Source organism: Plectropomus leopardus, chromosome 7 (genome assembly GCF_008729295.1).
Source record: "Plectropomus leopardus isolate mb chromosome 7, YSFRI_Pleo_2.0, whole genome shotgun sequence".
NCBI lineage: Eukaryota > Metazoa > Chordata > Actinopteri > Perciformes > Serranidae > Plectropomus > Plectropomus leopardus.
Window position 1 is genome coordinate 664,932 of NC_056469.1, and position 24,898 is coordinate 689,829.

Sequence of the window (24,898 nt, forward strand, 5' to 3'; positions counted from 1 at the left end):
TGGCGCCACACTCCAGTCCAATTGGTGGCGGTATGCACAGGAAAGTAGGTTTGCCAAGCGCCAATAAATCCCGAAGAAGAAGAAGAAGAAGAAGGAGGAGGAGGAGGAGGAGGCTGTTTTTTGTGAGACCTTTACGACATATTGTGTGTTTTCGTATGCAGCGTTTTTAATGGTTTAATAAACCAGTTATTGAGATTTTTGTCTCGTCCCCTACTTTCAAGTGAAACTGAATTAATTTTATTGCGAACGTTTGGGGCAGAAGTGTAGCAGTGGCGCCATCAGCCTGCTCGGCTGCTCGGTTTCAAAGCTGAGGAAAGGATACCGAAACTCACACCGAGCTGTATGCACTAACCGTGAGTATTTTCAGCCGGCGGTGTAAAGAGTGAACGGCGTGTGTGTGTGGTTGGTTGTCTCTGTGCATTGTGGGACACACGTGACACCATTATTCCAAATCCACAATCAAAGCGTACGAATGTGTTTAATAGTGCAGCCCATATGTGTGCTTCCGGTCAATCACGTGCTTATTCACGGCTGCTGTGATCAATAGTAGACACTGATTGGCTCCTTGTCAGCATTTCACTGCCTCCTAATACAAACCTGTATGTTTCCCCTGGAACAAGTGTTACTTCTTCGTGGCGTCTGTGAATCATGTGCAAGTGCATCTGTTCACACTTCCACGAACGTAATTAAATGGATCTTTGTTCATATTCTGTTTCTTAACTATGTTCCCACCAGCCTTTTCTCTCAAACACTTTTCCATGCTTAGTGTTTCTGACACTGTCTTTGTCTGTGGTGTGATAACTAGCCATTTCACAGGAAAGTGAGAGTAACTTGTCTGTGTGTGCATGCTGCAGCCATGCTGACTTGTGACAACTGTGGTGAGGACATTATGTTGGAGGAGGACATGAAGTCACACCTCCTTCTCAGCCACCTGGAAAATGGCATGCACTGCCCTCTGTGTTCCCTGTCTGGAGTGTCCTTCGATGAACTCTGCTTCCACATCAGCTCTGCTCATGGAGAGAAACAGCACGGAGCGCAGGATCAGGCTCACCTTACAGTGCCTTCAGGCTGCTTCTCTGCAGCAGACTCAGATGGAACTAAGTGCAAAAAGCCCCAAACACCAGAGTCCTGCTCAGCAACTAGTGAAGCAACACCTACTTCTGCTTCTACTGTCACCACAGACTCAGAGAGACAGAAACAGAACCGTACAGTAGGAAGTGGGGGTCCATCAGCTGCAGAGTCTGCACCCATCACTTCCACTTTGACAGCACAGATCCCTGACACAAGACAGATATCTGTCGGGGACTGTAATGAGGACAGCAGTGAAACTAAACCTGAGCACAGTAAAGCCAAGCAGAAGCGACTGTCTTCACCAGGAAAAGGTAATTCAATTCTCAAGCTTTACTTTGAACTGTGAAGTCACAGTCGACTTTAATGGTGGTGTATTTGTTGCAGAGAGTCTGTTCTCCTGCCCCATGTGTGCACTGGTCTGCAGCAGCTGTTTCATTCTACAGGAGCATGTTGAGCTGCATCTGCAGGATCAGCACTCAGCTGAAGGTAATTTTTCTGCCTTTTAGATTTGCTTCTTTGCTGCCATGTACAAAACACCATGTTTAGTCACCTGTTGTCATCAGCACATAATTAATTTGTAGCATCGAGGCAGATTTCTCCATGGCATGAATACTAATTCAGTCAGCAGAGATTTGAAGATGAAATAGTTTATTGTGTCTTTAAATGAGACACCATAAGCCACAGATGTGTACATTATGTATCTTTGACTGTTTGTTCAGGGTCAGCACTGGAGGCGTGTTCACCAGCCAGGACATCACCATCAGCCAGAAGCCTCTCAGGTGTGTCTCTTGGTGTCCTCTGAAAGAACCTTTACAGTTCATGTGGCACAGTACTTGAGTCATGGCTGCTGGGTAGTAACTAGAACAAGAAGACGATCTGTCTTAGGGCTGGGTATCCTTTAAATCATGGCCAAACCAGCATCAATACCAGTGCCTTATAAGTGATACTGATACCAACAGAGTACTTCATTTAATACCCATCATGCGCTACATGAGCGCGAGGCGTCAGCCTCACCGAGCAGCAGCGTGTGCCATGCACATGGTGTTCACACATACACATCACCACCGCCTGCTGCTATAAGTGCTGTATTTATGTATTTAAAAGCACAAATTCCACTCATTTATTAAGTCATGCAAGGTCATGCACAGCTGACAACATGGTCCTGTGCATGTTTCAAAGTAAAATGCATTGTATCAGAAACTGATGGGATTCTGTCCACAGTGGCTGTCTAAGAGCTTTTTTTTTTTTTAAAGGGAAGCAGGGAAATTGGAGTAAAACAGTCGTCTTTGTATTTACTCATCTCTGTGACAGAGAAAGACTTTTAAAAAGTGGTATCGAGTCATTATAATCATCAAAACACCATATTCACTGTTGATTTGTGCTGACAAACGCACGTGTTGTGTAAAAAAATCAGCGAACCATCGTTTCTCTAGATGGGCTGCATCTGACACGCAGCTCAGACGGTCCTGACAGGCGCTACTCAGGCGGGCAGTGTGCATGCTCTTATTTGATAACATGGGCGCCGAAATAAAAAAACAACACACTCAGTGCTGCTCACGCTCTCCTGACGCACGCTGTGTGAAACACGCCTATGGCCCAGTTAAGGCTGGACTATTTTGATGCAGAAAGAAAGTAATTGTTATAATTATTTCTTTTAGAGAAAGGTTATAGGGACACAACTGAAACATCTAGAAATCTACAAACTATATGGCCAAAAAATAATTATTTTTAGAGGTAAAACATTTTTAAATGGATTGCAACAAACGTACAAACTCCCCTGTGACTATCTTGAAAATGATTAGCAAATTTGGGTTTTTCACACTGGACTTACTGTTGTACCTGCTCAGGTATGAGCAAGAGGGCATGAGGCAAGAGGGCGAGAGGCCGTGAGGCGAGAGGACATGAGATGAGAGGCCGTGAGACAAGAGCTTCACGCTGCAGCCTTGTGCGGTGGTGTGGGTCGGTCTCTTGTATGGTCCACTTGTGGAGGAGTGGTGGATAGAGGCCAACTATCATGAGCTAGTCTTCCCATCTCAGTGAGAGTTTTTGTCTTTGGTAAGATTGTTTGTGTTGGCTTAAAAGATCTGTAGGATTCCTTCTGATTATCATGAATGTAGTTTTTACTGCCAAAAAAGACACATGCATGCACACACACAAAAGCAGGTGCTTTCCTTTTGTAGAGGCCCTCTCACACATGTACTGCAACCCTGAACTTATCTGGACATTACCTGGAGGAGCTGTATGTGAGAAATGTGCAACCCTGGTATGAATGTTATTCATACTATTATATAGGCGGTGCATATTTTTAGAACGCTTAACAGACAGTTTTATCTGAACTACTTGATAGGTGTCCATTATCTGATTTTAGGATTCACCCAGACTGTGGCAAAACAGAATTTAACTTGACTTGATTACTTGATTACTGGATAACCCAGACGGGAGCAGAGACCATTATCCTATCTGTCTCTGTCTTATGAAATAAGCCTGCAAACACGGAGTTTCCAATATGTTTTGTAGGAGAGAAAAGATTTGAGTGCCCCATGTGCCCTGTGGTCTGCAGTGACAGCTTCTCTCTGCAGGAACATGTGGAACTGCATTTAGATGACAGAGCAGCGGTGAACTCTGCAGGTGGGCATATACCTCCCTGCACATTCTGTTGCACTATTCAAAGTGATTTTTCCTTCTGTTTAATACCTATCTGTCTGATGTGATGCACTCTAATCTTCTGCCTCTATAAGCTTTGGATTGACATGGGTCTTTGCAGGGAGCCCTGGGTCAGACCTGAAGCTGGCCAGATGGCTTCAGCAGGAGGAAGAGCAGAGGAGGAGGCAGGAGGAGGACCAGCAGGAGAGAGAGGAGTTCAAGAAGCTGCAGGTCTGGATTCCACACTACAGGGCAACTATTCTGCAGACCATAGTTCCCTTTTCCCACCAAAATTAGTGTGTATGCAGGTTTTATAAACATGTGAAACCTTGCTAATAATAGTCAATACTCTTTTCCCATTGCCAGTAGACCAAACTCGCTGTTTTTGAGCTTTACGTCCAGCCCATTCTTGTGAGCCTGATATTTTTAAAAACCACTTGAGGGAGTTTCTTCAAATTTAGTACAAACATTGACTTGTGCTCAATGGTAAACTGGTAAGATTTTGGTGCTCTTAGGTCAAAGGTCAAGGACACTGTGGCCTCATCTGTCTTATTCTTGTGAACGCAATATCTCAAGAAAACCCTGAGGGAATTTCTTCACGTTTGACACAAACATTCAAGCCGACTTAAGGATAAACTAAAGTGATTTTGGAGGTCAAAGGTCAACGTCATGGTGACCTCATACAACCTTTGTTTTGTTTTAACTCAAGAACCCTCAAGAACCACTTTGAAACTGCTGATTGTATAGACATTTTGTGTGTGAAGCATCCATGTTCTTACAGACATGAATGTAAAATGCAACTTGACTGGAGGCAAACAACTATGTGGCTCAACGATGAGCTGCTTAGAATTTGGTGTTTAAAGATGGAAAGTCAGGTGAAGTTTTATAGTCCACAAAACACTGCCGTAGGTTCACAGGAAAAGGGTGCTACACTCATCTCCCACACAATTGAAGCAAATGGGGACCAGCATTCAAATGTAAAAAATACAAAACAAACATAATTAAATCACCAAATGTCTCCTGATGTGCCAAGTTGTTTTGAAAAACATCACCGGCGTCATGTTTTTGGCCTTCTCCTTGACTCCCAGTGTGGGAGCTCTATTAACGTATGCACACTCGCGCAAGGCCAGTAAGAGCTTGTGGAAGCCTCCCCTACACAGAGAGAGACTTGTGGAGTTGGCAGCAAGCAGTAAGTCCCTTTGTCGGATTTAAAACTACTGTGTGTAGGGGAGGCCTCCGGGTAGCATGTAAACACTGGTGTGCAGATACAGCAGGCTGTTGTTGTTCTCTTGCACACCTGCATACATAAGTGCAGCTCCCACCCAGGCGAAAATACAGGGTTTGTATTGAAACAAGCCCATTTATTAGGACATTTCAGTGTTCTTGTACGCATGCTCGTTGTGTCAAGTGTACATAAAGTTGAAGCAGGTGTAAATGCAGATATTGGATTTGAGTCACAGATTTGAGTAGATGTTAAGCAGTTGGTTAAAAGAAATCAGATATAGGCAAAAAATCAGAATTGGGCATCAAGACCTGTAGTTTTTATTTATGATGTCTATTGCGCATCTGTCCATCCTGGAAGAGGGATCCCTCATCATCCTCTGTTGCTCTTCTTGAGTTTCTTTCCTTTTTTCCCCTGTTACAGGGGTTCTTTTTCAGGAGTTTTTCCTTAGATTATGTGAGGGTCTAAGGGCAGAGGGATGTTGTATGTTGCAAAGCCCTCTGAGGCAAAGCATGTTTTGTGAAAATGGGCTTTAGAAATAAAATTGACTTGACTTTAGCTAGTGTCTGAGGTTGTGTTTTTTCTGTGTGCATGGAATGCAGTATAACGTTTGGGGATCTGAGCACTTTCAGTCTTGCACTTTGACAAGACTCCAGCCTGTCAGCCTGAGCTGTGTGGTCTGTTTCTGCAGAGGCAGTTTGGAATGGATGGCAGAGGGGGCTACAGCAGACAGATGGAGAGGACCATGGAGAGAACTGTGGACAGGGGCCTCATGAGCCCAGCGGAGTTTCACTGTGGGAGGGCCGAGATGATGGAATCCCTGGCATCAGGAATCGATGATGGTAGAACCAGAACTCAGGGTATGTTTGGATATGTTCTGCGACCATGACTCAGCAAAATCAACACAGACACACTGCTGGTTTAAATAAATACACAAAAGTTAACTCAGTCATCGATTACAGTCATCCATGTGTCCCTATCTCTCACTCTGACATTTCATGCACTACACAACACCAACACAGTGTTGAGTGAAACGTGACTAAGACCACTGCGGAATTCCTCAATGACTTTCTGAAATTTAACCCTTAGGGCATGCTTTAATATTACACCCACTTGTATTGCTCTGCACACAAAATGCACTTTTCAAAATCAAGCTTTAAACATTATATTATACATTAATATTATTTTCTACTTTCATTGAGTTGATTTTTTTTTACCAACTTCAGTCCTAATCATGAATATCAGGTATTTATTAGATTTCAGGATTTTAACCCCTAAATGCTAGGTTTTTGTTAAAATACCAGTAAGTTTTTAAAAATAGTAGTATAGTAAAACAATGAATTATTTTCAATATATTTAACGCAAAGTAGATTTTTTTTTTTTTTTTTGGTCACAGCCTGGAATATGTCAATGATTAGCAGCGATATTGATTATGACAGTGCGCCTAGTGGAAATAGCATTAGTTTTTCTGTATGCCAAATATGGTAAAAAAAAAAAAAATACATCATCAGGGGGAAAATACTAAAAATGACAATTTCTCAGGTAAAAGCACAGAATGAAGCCCAAAGCATTTTCCTAAATCAGACTATAAAAAATCTTATGCATTAATATTATTTTCTACTTTCATTGAGGTAATTGTTTAACCAATATCAGTCCTAATCATAAAAAATAAAATTTTTGTTAATTTTCAGAATTTTAACCCTTTAAATGTCAGGTTCATGCTTCCACAATGGTTTATTTTTTTTAACCAACTTCAGTCCTAATCATGAATATCAAATATTTATTAGTTTTCAGAATTTTAACCCTTTAAATGCCAGGTTTATGTCGTGGTGCCACTATGTTTTTAGATTTAACAACAAAAATCTGACAAAAAATGATTTACTTTCAATATATTTAATGCAAAGTAGATTTTTTTTGAAGATGACCACTTGGGATATGTCAGTGATTAGCAGCAATGTTGGTGTGGAAATAGAATGTGTTAAGCTCTGTGTGTTAAGCTCTGTGTATTAAGCTCTGTGTGTTAAGCTCTCTGTGTTTAAGCTCTGTGTGTTAAATTATGTGTGTTAAGCTCTGTGTCAGTAACACTGTTGGGATATTCTGAACTGAACTTGTTTCCTCTTTGTATAGGTGTGGTAACAGCATTATCTGAATATTACCAGACTGATGGCAGAGACTGTGTCCATGTGTGGCTGAGTGCTGACACTGACCACTACTGCTCCTCAGCCGGGGATAAAGGCTGGGGCTGTGGATACAGAAACTTCCAGATGCTCCTCTCTGCTCTACACAGAATAGATGCATATGCTCCCTTCCTACAAGGTACACAATCACACTGCACACTATCTGACTTGAATCGGGTTCTTTTCTTGCCAAAACTCTAAATTTACAATTCAAGCCACAAAGGTTTAGAACCCTGTTGAGTTTGTGCTGTGCCAGTTTATTATTATTATTATTATTATTATCATTATTATTAAGTCTAAACCCTTCACTTCTGGCCTGGATGCCTCCCCACTGGAAGGGGGGCTAAGATAGACCTAGTCACCCATTGCAAGCCACCTCTCAATCGACAGTTTTCATAGTTGATTTTTTTTTAAATTAACAATTGGTGAGGATGAACGGGCGTCAATGTCATAGTTTTTTGATCCGATTTACCAATGCATTGGTAAATTAATGGATTTAAATATTGTCTATTATATTTGAATAAATATAGTTTTAATATGCCCTGCATTTTGATTAAAGGTGTGTTTTTACATTTCCTCAGACAATCAGGGCTTCATCATTTGTCCATAGGAATGGTCTGAGTCAGTTTTAAATTTGTTTGGAGAGTACAACAAAAAATCATGTAAGAAAATATTGATGAATACCGGATATTTACTAAAATGTTCGTACACATGGTTTAAGCACAGATTTGTGTGTACACACTGTTTGTGAATGAGGCTCAATGACAGCAAACTCTATTTTCCATGGACGCCTTGATCAGGGGATGTAGACATGTTGCATATTTTGCTGGCTCATTTTTATTTTTTTCAATGGAGATGCCCAGCAGGCCACGCCAACGCCATCGCGATGCACACGTGTTCCACAGCGCCTGATTTTCAGAGTGCAACAGCTGCACCCTGAGATAAACACAGTTCATTTGTTGGAACACATAGCCGCACATCATGTGACTTTGAACAGCCAATCACAGCGGACAGATGTCTCTCCTTTCCTCTATAAATATCAGTCTGTGATATCTGTCTGAGCTATACTTCTCTCCAGGGACTATATTTCAGGCCCCATACACACTTAAAAAACAGCTGGACGAAGATCAGCTCTCCACTCAGAATTTCTGGTAAGAGGGCTATGATACGATGCTGTTCAGGGTTGCTTAGCAACCTCACCTCAGACGCAATCTGCCTCTGCGCTAATTAAAGTTGGCACAGTGTGGACACAAGCGTAGCACCCAGTGCCCGATCCCATGTTTTCCAGACACGGCATGTGTGCAGCCCCTTACAGTATACATCAAACAATGGAAGCACACAAAAATTACAGTATACATCAACAAATTATAAACAATAGAAGTATGTATCAACAAATTATACAAGTAACCGGACAAGGACATCAGCATCAGCAACATTAATTCACAGAAAAGGTGCATTCGCACTGCTCTGAGTCAGTCAAAAGGGATTTAAATTGATTAAAGGTTTAAGCTTGTCTAATTTAACAAGCTTCTGCAGATTGTTCTACTTGTGTGGTGCATAGCATTTAAGAGTCATTTCTTTCTAACATGATGATCTAGAACCGAATAGTCTTGGGACATAGTACTGTGTTTAATTAGATCTGTAGGTGAAAAGACATGTTAGATACTCAGGTAGTTTGCCTCTGAGTGCTTTATTATAAAACAATATTCAGTGCTGTTCTCTTCCTAATGCCGATATTCTAAAGCCATCCCAGTTATACACCTGAGGGCGAACTGATTGACTGCATGGAAAGGTTTAAGAGTAGAGGCCGGAGAGTCAAGTCAAGTCAAGTCAATTTTATTTATAGAGCCCATTATCACAAAACATGGTTTGCCTCAGAGGGCTTTACAGTGTACGACATCCCTCTGAACTTAGACCCTCACATCGCCCAAGGAAAAAGTCCCGAAAAAGAACCCCTGAACAGGGAAAAAAAAGGAAGAAACCCCAGGAAGAGCGGCAGAGGATGATGAGGGATCCCTCTTCCAGGACAGACAGATGAGCAATAGATGTCATAAATAACAAATGAAATACAATCATGGCAAAAAAGGAAAGAGAAAGAGAGAGGGGGAGAGAGACACAGCAATAATAGAAACAGATGCATGTCATATTACAATAACGGTAGTTGTGAAATTATTAATTGCACTCTATGATGATGTTGAGGGTGATGACAACAGTCTCATGCATATGCTGATAGGGAGGTGTCCACAGGCAAGAACATTGGCGCAACCAGGACCAGACCACAATCAGGGCGAGCGGGGGGCACAGTATCAGTACAGCCACAGCACGAGCACAACCAAAGGCAGGGTCACAGCACCAGTACAGCTATCACCACGGTCAGGCACAGTCAAGGTTACGGCCAGGATCCAGGAAAACTAGGAAACAAGGGAGCAGGAACGCTCCAGAGAGGCAACAGGATTAGCGTAGTGCAAATCAACAGACCCAGGCTCTGTGATCGCGAGCCCCAGGTAGTGAGAGTACCACATGGCTATCACAGATGTAAGGCTAAGCTAAACTACTGAGGCTAAGCTAATCTTGCAAATGGCAATGCAGTTGACAGATATGCATGATTTTCAGATGGCGGCACTGAGAGAAGGAAAAGGAGCTCAGCGTATCAGATGAAGTCCCCCGGCAGGTTAAACATATGTTAGCCAAACTAAGGGCTGGTCCAGGCAGCCTGAGCCAGCCCTAATTATAAGCTTTATCAAAGAGGAAGGTCTTAAGTCTACCCTTAAAAGTTGAAATGGTGTCTGCCTCCCTAACCGAAACTGGAAGATGGTTCCATAGGAAAGGAGCGTGGTAGCTGAAGGCTCTGGTTCCTATCCTACTTTTGGAAACTTTGGGAACCACAAGTAATCCTGTATTTTCAGAGCACAGTGATCTTGAGGGTTGGTAAGGAACTATAAGCTGTGACAGATAGGATGGAGCCTGACCATACAGAGCTTTGTAAGTAAGGAGGAGGATTTTAAATTCAATCCTGGATTTCACAGGGAGCCAGTGCAAAGAAGCTAAAACAGGAGAAATATGATCCCTTTTCTTGCTTCCCATTAAAACACGAGCAGCAGCGTTCTGCACCAGTTGGAGAGACCTAAGAGATTTGTTGGGGCAACCAAATAATAGGGAGTTACAGTAATCCAGCCTAGAGGTGACAAATGCATGTACTAATTTTTCAGCATCTGTTTGGGACAGGATATGTCTAATTTTTGCGATGTTACGCAAGTGAAAGAAAGCCGTCCTTGAAGTTTGTTTTATATGGGAGGCAAAAGATAAATCTTGATCAAATAAAACTCCGAGGTTCCTTACAGTTGTGCTAGAGGCCAAGGTAATGCCATCTAGAGAAATTACTTTGTTGGAAAAGGAGCTTCTGAGGTGTTTGGGGCCAAGAACAATAACTTCAGTTTTGTCTGAATTCAACATCAGGAAATTACAGCTCATCCAGGCTTTTACATCCTTAAGCCATGTTTGAAGTCTAGATAGCTGATCAGTTTCATCTGGTTTCATAGATAGATATAATTGCGTATCATCAGCATAACAATGGAAATTTATAGAGTGTTTTCTAATTATGTTGCCTAGAGGAAGCATATATAAAGTGAAAAGGATTGGTCCAAGCACCGAACCTTGTGGCACTCCAAAGCAGACCTTAGTATGTGCGGAGGGTTGATCATTGATGTGAACAAATTGGGAACGATCTGATAAGTATGACTTAAACCAGGCTAGTGACGTTCCTTTAAGGCCAATTAAGTTTTCAAGTCTGAGCAGTAAGATTTGATGGTCAATGGTGTCAAATGCGGCACTGAGATCTAATAGGATTAAAACAGAGACCAGACCCGTGTCAGAAGCGATAAATAAGTCATTATTAATTTTTGCAAGTGCCGTCTCAATAGTAGAGTGCATATAAATGCTATCACCATAGTCAATAATTCATAAAAAGGTTGAGGCAACTATTTGCTTTCTACAGTCCTGAGTCATACATGCCTTATTTCTACAGAAAAAATGCCACTTAAGGTCTTAAGAAAAGGATACTCTTTCAGTTGGTGAACAGAAGTAATATTCACCACAGCGGAACTGTGTTCAGTTTTGTTTCTCTTATCTAAATATAATAGGTGGTTTGGTAAAGTTTGCTTTACAGCACACAACAAGTTGTTAGCTGCCTGCGCCACAGAGGATGCTGTTGCATATAAACTGATATCACCTTTAAGTCATTTCAAAAGAATTTGAATATTAACAGAGGGCTTGTACCTGAGATTGACAGGTGTGGCTATATCTGTGGGCTCAGCCTTAGGGGCTATTGTTTTTGTATGATTTTTAAATTTTTTTCATCATTGATTGGAAGTTGTCTGCAAACATGGCCCAAGAAATATGACCCCAATTGGCCTGATGGTGACGCTCTGTTTTCGGCCCAAAAATTAAATTTCCAGCTCAATGTGCTACCCTACCCTTACCCTTTTTTTTTTTGAAAAACACATTTTTTTGATCTCCTAAACAGTACGTCTGATTTTTTGCCAAATTTTCTGTGGATTTGTAGTTTTACCAAGCTTATCAAAAGTTATCAGAAGCTTGTTGATATCTCATTCGGTTTTAAAGATAGTGACCAATTAACTTTATAAGGGGAGTAACTCAGCACATAAATAAACCTGTCTTCATAACAGCTGAGCCATCACAAAACTTGTCCACACAAGTACCTGAAACATCCCCTGAAAGTTTCATTCAGATTGACCATTCACAGAGCTCCAAATGGGGAAATGAGTATGGCATGAAACAAATCAGACTATAACTCACAAATTGTTTGTCCAATCATTATAAAACTAAGAGTATATTTTCATAATAATGTTGAACCACATGTGAAATTATTTTAAAGTTGCTTCATAAGGATCACCAACTCCCAATTTTGAATAAAAAAAAAAACAACAAAAAAAAAAAAAGCACAACAACTGTTCCGTGTGGGCATGGCCTTATTAGCAGTACATACTCTGTTATGCCTTTGCTCAATTTGCTCTGTGCTGGAATGAACTGGAAATATTAAACTTGGCACTATAAGTTAAAATAATGTTCTAATGCTTTATATCAGAACTGATTCCAATCCACCTGATGTGGCATTATAATTAACAGACGAACAATAAAAGGCCACAGTGGGTGGCGCTACACAGTTCTATTAAATGAGCAACACTGGTCAAAAACATGACTGCAATCAATCAAAATGTCTTTCGCAAAGGGCGGGGCTCAACAGGAATTAGGCCATGTGTCAAGTTGTGTGAGAGCAATCCTGAATAAAGTTTCAGGATTGCTCTCACACAACTTGACACATGTATATGCATACATGCATCAAAGGGAGGGAGAGAGAGAGCCAGGGAAAATCTATTCTTAATTATCATGATTACATATTTAAAATTAGGTTATAGAATTATATGATTTAATAAGCACTTTCTGCCAAGTCTTGTTTGATTATTGATTATTGATTGTTGATTATTTTTCTTGAACTTTTCACTAATTTCTTGCTAATTTTTGGGTTATTTATTCCTTTGTTGCTTATGCTCTTGAAAGATATCAAGCCAAATTGCTCAGGATCCAAAGGGTTAAACATCAAACAACTCTTACCAATGTTTCCTTTGGTAAGTTGCCATAATAAAAACAGGATAATACATTTCACATTCATGAAGCTTGGGGTGTGACTCCAATCATGCTGCTTACTCAGAGAACATCATGTCTTGTCCTTGTTCTGCATTCTGGTCTGGTGACACTATTGTTGATAAGTATCTCTCCCACAGTAGGATTGTTGTCAGCAGGTGCAAAAAGAAAGCAAGATGTTTGTCATGTTCAGATCAAACACCACATTAACTGTACTGGAACTATCTTGGTGTGACATCACATCATTGGCAGTGTGCTAATTAGCCATGTGTAATGATAGAAACTACAAATTTACCAACAGAAAAGAATGGTAATTAAGATCCAAGTGTCAAAATGTTTTAGGCTGACTTTCGCCAGACTGACCACATGATACTCCGAGAGGAATGTGAGCTACGATCGCAGATAACAAACTGAGAATAAGCAAAACAGTAACAACTTCCTGAATGGTTTCGTGTTTTTCAGTTGGTCCCATTTACGTTGACTTGACACTCTCGTCCTCCTCCAGAGAAAGCGGTGCCAAGTATCCCTCGGCTGCAGAGTCTGATTGAGGAGGCTTGGAAAGAAGGGCTGGATCCACAGGGAGCGTCCCACTTCAACCAGCGGCTGCAGGGAACACGAGCCTGGATCGGAGCCACAGAGATCTATGCCCTCCTCACCTCTCTGGGAATCAAGTGAGCACTGCACTCTGTATCATTAGTGTGTTAGAGCACACAGCCTCTGTTTGTCTCATACTGCTTTTTGTCATCCAGCAATCAAAGTTGAGCAAAGCACCTCAAACAAGATATTCTAAAGCCACTCTGTGTGGGTTGCATGTACCAACCATTTTTTTATTGATAATTATACATTTAGCTGCACACTTTGTATATATCCTTGAGGTCTAACATGCTGATTGCATCAAGCTAGCAGTCCTCTCCCGCCAGCCCTTTGCTGGCACATTGCTGCTTATATTGCTGCCTTTCTCCATAAATTATTTGAGCCTGAAACACATTTATTTAATTTACAACCTGAAGCTGCCATTATTTTTTTTAATTCAGCAATTGTCTCAATTATATCATTGATGTCATTTGTTTAAACAAATATTTGATTATCAGTCCCTACAGGATTTTGCCATGTTGCAATCACAACAATTCTCGCGAATTTAGCCAAGCCCCGTAAATTCTGAACAGCCTTGCAATTATGTCCAATAACCACAACTTTACTGCCACTTTGACTCATTTCATCGTACAGTTGCACACAGCATATTGATCCTCTCAGCCCTTCTCTCTAACTCTGTTTATTATGAGACTGCTGCTGCACCTGGGAGAGACACACACAGTGACAGGTAACTGTCTTATTAACTGTGTCGAGCCATTTTGGTGTCGGTTTGAGCAGCAATGGAACACAAACATGTGAGTCCCCTGCAGCTCACCCCGCGTAGCGCCCTCTCCTGCAGCATAGAGTGGGAGACATCTTCCATAGTGGGAACACTTACTACTTCAGATGCACAACAACATTTAACAGACCACTTTAGAGCAGTGGACAGACTATAGAGTAGTATAGAGTGGTGAAGAAATGAGTCCTAAAACACGGAAGTCCATTAGCCTTGTAGCACTTTTGGTTCCCTCGTCTTAAAGTCTATGGGTTTTTTGAATGGGTTTTCGGTAAAATGTCTTAAAATAAGGTCTTTGGTTAACACAGGCTAAAGATATTGAGATGTTTTGTTCTGCAACATAAAATACGTCTGCTTTAACCAGATTTTTAACTTTTAAGGTTTTCATCGTCTTAAAAAAGGCGGTTGCTAACAGGTGGTTAAATGGGACTACAGTGTTTGTCGGGGACGTTAGACAGCATCACACCGGACACAGAAACTCATTAAACCCACTTGTCTGCCTTTACAGCTTTACAGAGTCGCATTTCAACTTGTAGATTGATCTGTTTATTATATCTTTCAATCGTGGTTTAACGTGTTTGTTGTAGTTGTGACGTTTAAGTCGTGTGACCGCGATGTAGTTCGTGTATAGCCTGACAATAGCTTTTTGCTTCTGGCGATTTCATTTACGCTTCAAAACACACCAAAATGGTGTTCATCTGTGAAGATTATCATGCTAAAAAACAAGCAAGTAGGGCTAGGCGATGAAGCGATGACAATACAAATCGCAGTTTTTCTTCGATTGAAATATGAGATGTAGTCAATAGAATGACGATAGAACACATTCCAGCCATGACTGCTCTGCTCTCATTGTCCGCTGGTGTCTCCGCCAGTGTCTCCGAATGTCCGCTCTTCTCTCATTCTCCGCCGGTGTCTCCGTTGTTGTCCACTCCGCTCTCATTCGTCGCCTATGTCTCTGCCGATTTCTCCGCTGGTGTCTCCGATTGTCTGCTCCACTCTCATCTTCCACCGGTGTCTCTGCCAATGTGTCCGAATGTCCGCTCTTAATCGCCACCAGTGTCTCCAAATGTCCGCTGGTATTCTTAGTCGGTGTCTCCGAATGCCGCTCCGCTCTCATTCTCCGCTGGTGTCTCTGAATGTCCACTCCGCTCTCATTCTTCGCATATGTCTCCACCAGTTTCTCCGTCAGTGTCTCCGAATGTTCCACTCTATAGTTCCACTATAACTCGGAACAGAATATTATTTTTGGCATTACTTTTGTACAATTCAAGTTGACGTAATAAGATAAGAGGGAAAAAAAACTAAATATAAATATGAAATACATTGTGTTCTTGAAAATGACTTTCTTTTACAAAATAGCGATTTTCCAGCTTTTTGTCTGTCGTTTATTTTTTTTAATGAAAATGCACAAATTAAATTTATCTGTACTCACCAGATCACAGCCTTTCATACCCTCAGGTAATGAAAAACAATTAAAAATAAGTTATCGGTATCTTATCGGCCACGAGAAGTTATTACCCGAGAAGAAATTATCGGTTCATCGGTATCGGTTGAAATAATCATTATCGTGCATCACTGGTTATGATATCTTCATATCTCACTTAGTGATATGATGTATATTGTGATATATATAGATATCAACTGATAGGAAAAAAAATCGTGATAAGATTTTTTTGTCGAGGGAACCAGTGCGATGCCAACTTCCTGGTTGGCCAACAAAAATCCGTCATCCCTTCACCACTCTATTGAGGAACTGTTGGAGCTTTGTAACGTTTAACTGTCAGGGGTCAGGGTTCTGCGTGCTCCATCACCTGACGGTGAAGCTGTGAAGCTCATAATGGTTTCGCTCTTAACTGTGAATGCCTCATCTGTAAAGTAAACTATTATTCCTCTTTACAATCAGGTCAGGCTGTTTTATCCTCGCAGACCTAGCTGTTTTTAACCTGACCCTGACTGGTTCTGACTTCTTTTACAAAGAAAACTTGTTTGCCTTAAAACAGCCTTTTTTTAAAAAAAAATATTTGTTTTATTTTACACCAAAATCTGCTGAAAATGCATCCTATCATGATGTACTGTATATCCTATGTAATTATAACTTTAAAAAATTACAATTTCCTATGATAGAAAAGACACCTAAAAATATTGCAACATGAGTCACAATTTTTTAGAAAAGCTACTGAGAAATCAGGCATTTCAGGCCACAACAATCACAAAAACAGCCATGGAAATCCTGGAGGGACTGGGCAGCTTCTCAAATGTGAGTATTCAGGGTTTCCGACACATTCATTTATTTATTTGAGGCCACCACAACTAAAACAGCTGCTGCCAAAAATAGACTTTTGGAGCTGGACTGTTGATTAGGATTGCTATCGGACTATAAATTGATTAGGGCAGAGACAGTGCAGCCGAATGTCATGTGTAACCTCAATGATACTTAAGTACAAGTGTCTTTATAAATTAAAGGTTTATTAAACTACTCACTACACAGTAAAACTACTCCTAGACAGACTACAAATGAATGAGTTTAAGACATATGATGAAACAGTGAATACAGCAAAGAGACACAAAGTGAATTAAATGACTAAATGAACAACAAACTCATAAATTAAGCTACGATAAAAATGAGGGGATGAAAACCAGTGAGGAACTGAATTAGGTGTGACATCAGGACTTGAGCAAGTGCACTGAAATAGTGCAAGATGATCAAGCAGATGAAAAGTTAAGATTAAAGAAAAGTTAATGTCAAGTGTTAATCAACAGTGGAGAGGTAACCTATCCCATAAAACATTAAGGGAAAAGATAAAGAAGAGGCCTTATCAGAGAATATCCCATAATTGTATTAATAACCTAGGTCTAACACTTCATATGTGTCCCTATCATTTAAGAGCATCAACCCCATAACAGCACAGGAAAGATCGTTTCACCTTCCTCAGAAGTCTCGATGCCAGGGAAACGGTTCGCTCTGGAAAGTTGCAGTGTGGCTTTTGTGAGGACACTGGACGGACAGCTCGGTTACGCTCTTGTGGTTCCGGTGGCTGGCCTCGGCCGGTTTAGGCATTACAACTTCGCCTTGAGTTTGTTTCCTCCATCTCTCTCTCCATGAACAGCTGGATCATCTTCTGACACCTCATGTGGCTGAGATGAGATCAGGATGAAAGCTTATCAGGCTTTGTCTCATTTGAAGTCTCTCTTTGTCTCACAGTCTCTCTCGTGTCCTTTGGTTCTAAATCGTCATTTAGAACACATGTCGCACGGGCTGTTTCAAAAGTTCTCTCTTTCAAGGTAGATAAACAGCAGCTCACAGCATCTCAGGGCTGCAGCACAAGCAAATGTGTAAAAATAAGTAATGTGTAATACTACGGTGTCGAAACACTCTGATACAATCACAGGTTGTTCAAGATCATATTTGAGTAAAGGTAAACAAGTACTAGCATCAAAATATAACAAAGTATGAAAGTATTTAATATGACCAAAGGTCTATCAACAAAACTTATAACTGGAAAATCACAATTCACAGGATTACAAAACAATATAGCATCTGTACACATCAGTCCAAAGGAAGGGTAATTAAGTGACTCAAAAGAGATGCATATCAAAATGCAACTCTGTATTAAGAGTCTTTCTATTCAGTGTATAGCATGCTGCTGGCAGGGGCTTATGAAAGGTCACACCCCTCCACACACACACACACACACACACACACACACACAGAGGCACAGCTTGTGTGAGTGTGAGTTTGGTGTGTAAACAAAGTTCCAGTTCTGTAGGAACAACATTTCAAAGTACATTTTACTTTGAATACGAAAATCAGTCAGTGTGGTCCTCTCTTACAGTCTGGAGATGTGCAGATGTGTGTCACTTGTTGGTTGTGCAACAAAAGCATAAATTAAATAAATCTCCTGATGTCTCCTTGAGTCTTTGCAGGAGCTCAGTTGACAGCTGCTTGCTCCAAATGAGTCGTAAGTTAACTCAAACTGTCAGTTGGGCAGTAAAATCTGTCGTAATTTAGTTCTGCTGACCAGAGTCATAAGTTCAACAGGGCAAATAGGTCCATTAGCTGACACTGAGGGTCATTTTAAGGAATCTCCAAAAGAAGTTTCCGTTTTGTTTATGGATTTGAATATCTTCTTATCAAGAGTTTTCCTCATCATCCACTACAGCTCTAACATTTTGCAGTGAGGGTACTTTGTGAAGAGCAAAAGAGGTGGAATGCGTTAGCTGAAATGCAGATAAATAAAAGCCTGCTCAAACATGATAAGTCAGTACTACTGTGTAAACATAAACCAGAATGCTCCTGATAACACTACATGTGTTGTATGTGCTTTTAGTGCCCGCATCATTGACTTCCACCAGCCCACAGGCCCAGGGGACACCCACATTCGGCTGTTTGACTGGGTGAAGCAGTACTTCCAGTCCAGCAGGAGCAGCAGACTGACACCCAGACTGATCCGCACATCCCTGCCCCCGCTCTACCTGCAGCACCAAGGTACACAGAAACATCATCTGTCATATTCCTTCTTCACACTTTATACAGCTGTACAGGATTGGTGAGGTGGTGTCTTGATATACATGCACATAAATACGTTTCTTTAACTTAATTACCTTTTTTGGTGTGTGTCTGCAATCACTGCAGTGGAGCAGCTACATGACTCGCCTACCATACCCACACATTACTCCACAACCAGCCGCTGGAAGCAAAAGCACCAACATAAAGCTAGCAATTACCTAGCTATGAAGTATTATAAACAAAGAGAGGCAGTTAAGGTCAGGGCAAGGGTCATGGTAAGGGTCACATCTTGTAAATAAATCCCATCTTCCTGTACAACAAATAATAAGATGGATTATAGCTACATTTGGCTCCATATTTTTGGCTGGACTGCAGCATGTGGGACCAGCCCAGTATACATGAAACGTGCATGAGTGAGCAAAAGACTTGATAAAGTTGCACCATTGGACAGTGTGACTGTCTAATGGTGCATGGTGTGTGACGTTGCTGTTTCCTCATAGACTGTGATTCTTTCAAGTTAAATAGACGCACACACGGTGGACATGCTCACAGACACTGGTAGCCCAGTGTTACTATTAAGTTATTCCTTATTCTCTGTAAGCAGTGTAATATGGCAGTGTAGTGGAAGTAGAAAGCTAGACAGCTTAAGAGCCATCTGCAGTTGTTCTGTCAGTTTTGGACAGAGGACAGAGTCTGTAACACACAAAGCCTTAAATGTCATTAACTAATTCATGTCAAAGTGTCAGAACAGGTGGTGCTGCAGTTATAGAGAGAAGAAATCAGACACTGATTGAAACTGTAAGTGAATATGATCTGATGCAATGTTTGCTCAAAATTTGTCCTAATTGCTAATCTAACACAAACTTCCTGTGGTAGGCATTTGGGTTAATTATACAGTTTATCAGTTGTTCTCTAATGTTTTTCTCATGGCTAATGCTAATGTTGTTTATGTAATATGCAATATAACTAAAATATGTCATCTGTTTACGTAATGAAAGTGGAGAGGTCCCTAAAGAAAAAAGGTTGGGAACCACTGTACACAGTCCAGCCAAATCCTGTTTCACCACAGTGTCACACTGTAGCAGAGTTCAGATAACCGTTGTGATGGAGGGTTTATCTTGTACTAGTGGTTGGCGTGGTTGCAAGGTTAGGGGAGTGTCGTATACGCTACCAACAAGATGTGTGCAGTTAAAAGCTGTTACACTCCCAAGGCAGGAACAATGCGTCGTTATGCCGCCTTGCCATTCTGTATATAAGGTATGATCATGGAAAAGGAGGGACAGAGTGGTCTTGCCTCTGAGCTGGGACAGGAGATAGTAACAGCATCGTAATGACTGAAAGACATGATCATGGGCTGGGCGCGTGTGGAGTTTCGACAGCGTGTTTATGGGTGCAACACTCCACGGGAGATTTCAAAAGTAGCCGTTAGCTGTTTGCTTTTAGCAGTTAGCAGCTAATTCACAGTGGAAGAACAGCAGTCATAAATGTCCACAAACCGGGAAAACAATGAGATTTGGGAGCTTTTTACCCTTTGAGCAGAGGACGACATTAGCCGCCATATAACACAGACAGTAAATGTGATTGGCATGTTATGTCATTGTTATTGTTGAGACAGCACTGATAATGTGTGTATGTCGCACAAGAGGCCGTTGTGTTAAACGTCACATCCACAACGCTTCTTATAGTCCCACAATCCTGGAACCAATTTAAAATCACACACTGAGAGCAGAATGATGCCTCTGTTGTTTGGCTCTGTGTGAACATGCAAAGGAGGTGTAAAAAAGTCTCTATGGTGCCATCTCTGTGTAGAAGGGTTAACCATTTCGCTTGTAAATAGTGTCTGTGGGCTCTCAGTCAGATCCACCCCTCACTCCTCCACAGCTCCACACTCTTTTTAGGAAATAGTCACTTCTGGCTCCAAAAAAACTTAAAATAGCAACAGAGGAAATGTCAAATTTGAGGCTTAAAACATAAGTCCACACACCAACTTAAAGCTGGCTCCATCCATTATGGTGTACGGTCTGTGGTTTTTGGGCCTGAGCTAAAGCTTGACAGGACAGTTGTTTTACATCGTCAGTCCTTCTGTTGTAGCTTCGGCCAATAAACCTGTTCCTTTGTGTCATGGTACTTTGGAACATCAGTCCATGGAGGATAACATAAATCCCATAATGTAACCAAATTAAAAGCATTTTTTGAAGTCTAAACAAAGAAGAACATAAAACTTAACTACCCAGTTAATTTATTTTAAGTGTGTTGTAATGCATGCAGAGTTAATTGTGGGTTTAATATGCGGGTCAGTGACATGACACTCATGCTGGGCTGGTGTGAAAATTTTCAAACCAGTTTGATAAAAAGCCAAGCACTTGACCAGACTGGTTTACTGAATTTTGCCAGGTGTCCCATATGACCTCAGTGGAACATGATGAATCGTGTCCCAACAGAAAATTAGTGTCTCACTATCATGTAGCATCAAAGTTTTTGATTACTTTAAATCAGGAAGGTCTTAAGATCATACAGACAGAATTTCAACTGGATCCAATTCATTGTGTAGGCTATAAAAAAACTAGCTATAAAAAAAAAAACATTATTTCCTGTGACCACTAGGTGGTGCTATCACGACCAATGAATATTGTTATATAGATGTGTTCAGGGCGGGACCCTTATCAAACCTATGAAGTTTCAGGCAGATCGGACAATGTACACCAAAGTTACAACAATTTCCTGTTTTATGACGAGACATCAAAATTGTACGCCACATAATGGGAAAACCGTAAAAGTTTTGCGCAGACCTGTGATAACTTTTAATTACCAATGGGTCGAGAATGGACACACTACATTTGAAGTCGATCATGTTTAATCCTATACGACAAGATGGCAAGTAAGAGGCCCGAAATTGCCAAAATTTAGCACAAAATTAAAAATGGCCAACTTCTCGTGGGTTTTGAAACCACCAAAATATGAAATTTTTTTGCTAGGCCGTATGAGTTTAACAAGATTCATGGGTTTTTGGTCATGTTTAGGCCTCCAAAAACACCATTCATTGGGGAGAAAAATAATAATAATTCGTTACATTCCAATAGGGTCCCCTCACCGGTTGGTGCTCGAGCCCTAATTACATTAAATATAACCAACAGATGGTCTTTTACCTCAGCAAAAACTTTCAGCGTCCCAGTGATCTCCCTCCAGCCAGCTCACTCTGTGTTTAGTTTTTTTTTTGTGAAAAAAGGAGATTTCGTTTAATAAATTCCTCATTTCAACCTCATGAATCAGTCGGTCCTCTTTGACTGCAGCGCTTTCAAAGTGAGCATCAGATATATATTTAGTAACACAGTGTCAGACGAAAGTTCAGCTCAAACACCTGCAGCCAGTGAGGACAGCTATTTCCTTGACATTAAATCCAAAACTGTCATATTGGCGTAGTTTTAGTCTTTTTAAAAGACTAACTTTCTCTGCCACGTCTCCCCTCATCAACATCAATAAGTAAACATAGTGTGTGCCGCTCTCCCCCCTCTGCTGACATTCGATCTCTTTCATTTTACCAACACCAGCAACCTTGGCTCAGCAGTAAATTACACACAACCTGTATGACACTAATTGCTCCATTAATAAGTTTACAAACATGGGGCACCTAGTGGCTCAGTGGATAGAGCAGCGCCCCATGTGCAGACGTATCCTCGCCGCAGTGAGTTTGATCTGGCCTCGACGCTTTGCTGCATGTCGCCCCCTGTCTCTCTCCCCCTTTCACGCTTAAACTGTCCTGTCTATTAAAGGCAATAAAAGCCCAAATAAATAATCTTTAAAAAAATAATAATAATAAGTTTCTATAAACAACATACTATAAACATATTAAAACATATTATAGAAACCTTGCTGTCATATTACTCATTACTAATGACATCTGAGTTAGATCTAGTGCTGTGACATAGGCCACTTTTAAAAATGCCAGAACATGACATGATGACAAATTCCGGTCCAGCCAGCTTGCATAAATCAAACCGGTTTAAGCTTGTAGACTGGACCCGACCAGCAAATCCAGAAATCGACTCAATTCTGCTCTATTGTTTTTATTTTTAGGTGAGAGGGTTTTATTTCACTTTCCCAGCAGAGATTATGTGAAAATGTGCGCTGTTCTCCCACCACCCCCTTGCAAACAATGTTGCCGCCATGGGGTCAAAACCCCTGCGGGGCCCAACTCCCCTCAGGTCCCCGCCGCTCTGTGGTGGGCTTGGAGCAGAGGAAGAACGGGAGCCTGTGCCTGCTGCTGCTGGATCCTGGCACCTCAGCATCACACACCAGGAAGCTGCTGAGCGGGAACATCGTCTCAGCCAGTGTCCGTCATATCAGGAAGTTTCCTGGCAGCCTGAGGCACAAACAGTACCAGGTGGTGGCTGTGCAGGGCGTGTTGTCTGCTCAGGACAAACAGGTGAGCTGTCATACGACACTGCTCTGTGTGTGTGTGTGTGTGTGTGTGTGTGTGTGTGTGTGTGTGTGTGTGTGTGTGTGTGTGTGTGTGTGTGTGTGTGTGTGTGTGTGTGTGTGTGTGTGTGTGTTGATCAGATTAAGTCTTTATGTAGTGTTGTGTTCCTTCCCTGTGATGTCATCAACTTAGCAATTGCTTGTTGTCTTTGGTTGAACCTGAGCTGCATGTCTTTACACTCAATGCAGTTCTTTGTGTTTATCAGCACATTTTGTTTTTGTTTGGACAGATGAGCATCTTGAACTCCAGGACATTACGTGCTGAAAAGATCCCATGAACAGGAATGCATATTTTTTATCTCAGCTGTTGGTTTTTACTGTCAACATGCATTGAATTGCTCACTTCAGGAACTATTTCATGTAGTCATTTGTTTTGTTATGTTTGTTTGTTATGTTTTATAATGAAATAAATCTTTTAATAAACTCTGTGCTGTCCAGGCTTGTTTGATGTAAGTGAGGAAATGGAGCAGAACAGCCCTGAGTGTCCTTAAACAACCCTGCAGAGTCCTGATCCCTCTGGCTGTCAGACAGTCACACGGTTAAAATCATGTAAAACATCAAATATTTGTTTGCATAAGTCATTCACTCCGTGTGTAACACCTAAATCATCATTCAGCAGCCATCTGTTGGTACAAGTCACATGACAAGTTGATCAACGTCATCTATGTGTACGTGGGGATGATGAGTGATATAAAACATATTCCTGACAAGGTGTGTTGTAAAAAGTAGAAGAAATTGGGCGTTCAGTGGCTCAGTGGATAGAGCAGGTGCCCCATGTATGAAGGCAATGTCCTTGCCGCAGCTGCCATGGATTTGTCTCCAGCTCACTGCCCTTTGCTGCATGTTGTCCCCTCTCTTTCCCCCATTCATGCTGTCACTCTGTCCTATCCAATAAAGGCAAAAATGCCAAAAAAATTTTTTTTTAAAAAGTACAAGAAATTTACCTCAAAAGCAGTAAAAAACAAACAACAAAACAAGGCAAACAAGACTGAGAAAAATAGCTTAAAACAATCACAATTCTGTATCATAATCTTAAATTATAATTATGAATGCTTTTTTACTTTCTTTATTCTCTTCCTTTTTTTGAGACACTTTTTCCCTTGCTTTTTGTAAACTTACTATTTTTTTTGCAATGTCTGAAACACTTCTTACCAAGTTGCTCATTGCCTTTTTTTTCTCTCATGTTTTGAAAGAAAGTTCAGAGTTCATAGGTTTAAATATAGTGAAAGGTGTCTGAACGCAGCATAAGAAAAGTGACGTTGCTCCAGGTTTCAAAGGGTTTATTTATTGTGTATTCTTCAGGCTGTTATCTGTAGAGTAAACTGTGCATGTGGTGTTCAGAGTCCACTTTTTTACACTTTAGAGGGTCAATAGTTGGTTAATGTGGTAGTGTATTGAAAACAGGCCATCATAACACCGAGGTGTCCTGTCCAAAAAGTCCATAACCCCAAACTAATCAGTCCTCAGTCCCTGAGAAAAGTCAGTCAAACTCAGAGCTGTGAATCAAACTAGAGCAAGTGGTAGAAAAGCCCCCAGCTGTGGCTGGTGGATGTCCCTGTGAGCTGACAGCAGAGTGGGAGCTTTGTCCTCATGCACTCCACAGTCTGTATTTGGACATGGCATAAATGTTTGTTCTATCACAGCCCCCATACAGCTGTAGAGTAAATGTGGGAAAATGTCCAGATGTGTAGCAGAGGAATACTTATGTTTGTTTTCCAGCTGTACTCACATCTGATTGTAGATGTAAAGTTTCCTGTAGAAGAATTTAAAGT

The 24,898-nt window shown here is 41.1% G+C and overlaps 1 protein-coding gene across 1 annotated transcript; it reads left to right on the top strand.

The window, feature by feature from the left end:
- Positions 1-475: 475 nt before the first annotated feature.
- LOC121945532 (zinc finger containing ubiquitin peptidase 1) lies at positions 476-23,552 on the top strand. The gene is made up of 12 exons (XM_042489754.1): positions 476-682; positions 855-1,382; positions 1,456-1,557; positions 1,791-1,850; positions 3,589-3,699; positions 3,836-3,945; positions 5,628-5,796; positions 7,064-7,252; positions 13,280-13,445; positions 18,472-18,629; positions 22,853-23,073; positions 23,357-23,552. Exons 1-12 carry the CDS (start codon positions 649-651, stop codon positions 23,402-23,404), a joined length of 1,896 nt encoding a protein of 631 aa, XP_042345688.1. The 5' UTR covers positions 476-648; the 3' UTR covers positions 23,405-23,552.
- Positions 23,553-24,898: the final 1,346 nt, after the last annotated feature.

Excerpts from the sequence above, each read along its gene's own strand:
- LOC121945532 (XM_042489754.1), top strand. The coding sequence starts at position 649 with ATGTGCAAGTGCATCTGTTCACACTTCCACGAAC. Across the intron at positions 683-854 it reads CTGTTCACACTTCCACGAAC|CCATGCTGACTTGTGACAAC; the intron begins GTAATTAAATGG and ends TGCATGCTGCAG. Across the intron at positions 23,074-23,356 it reads TGTCTGCTCAGGACAAACAG|ATGAGCATCTTGAACTCCAG; the intron begins GTGAGCTGTCAT and ends TTGTTTGGACAG.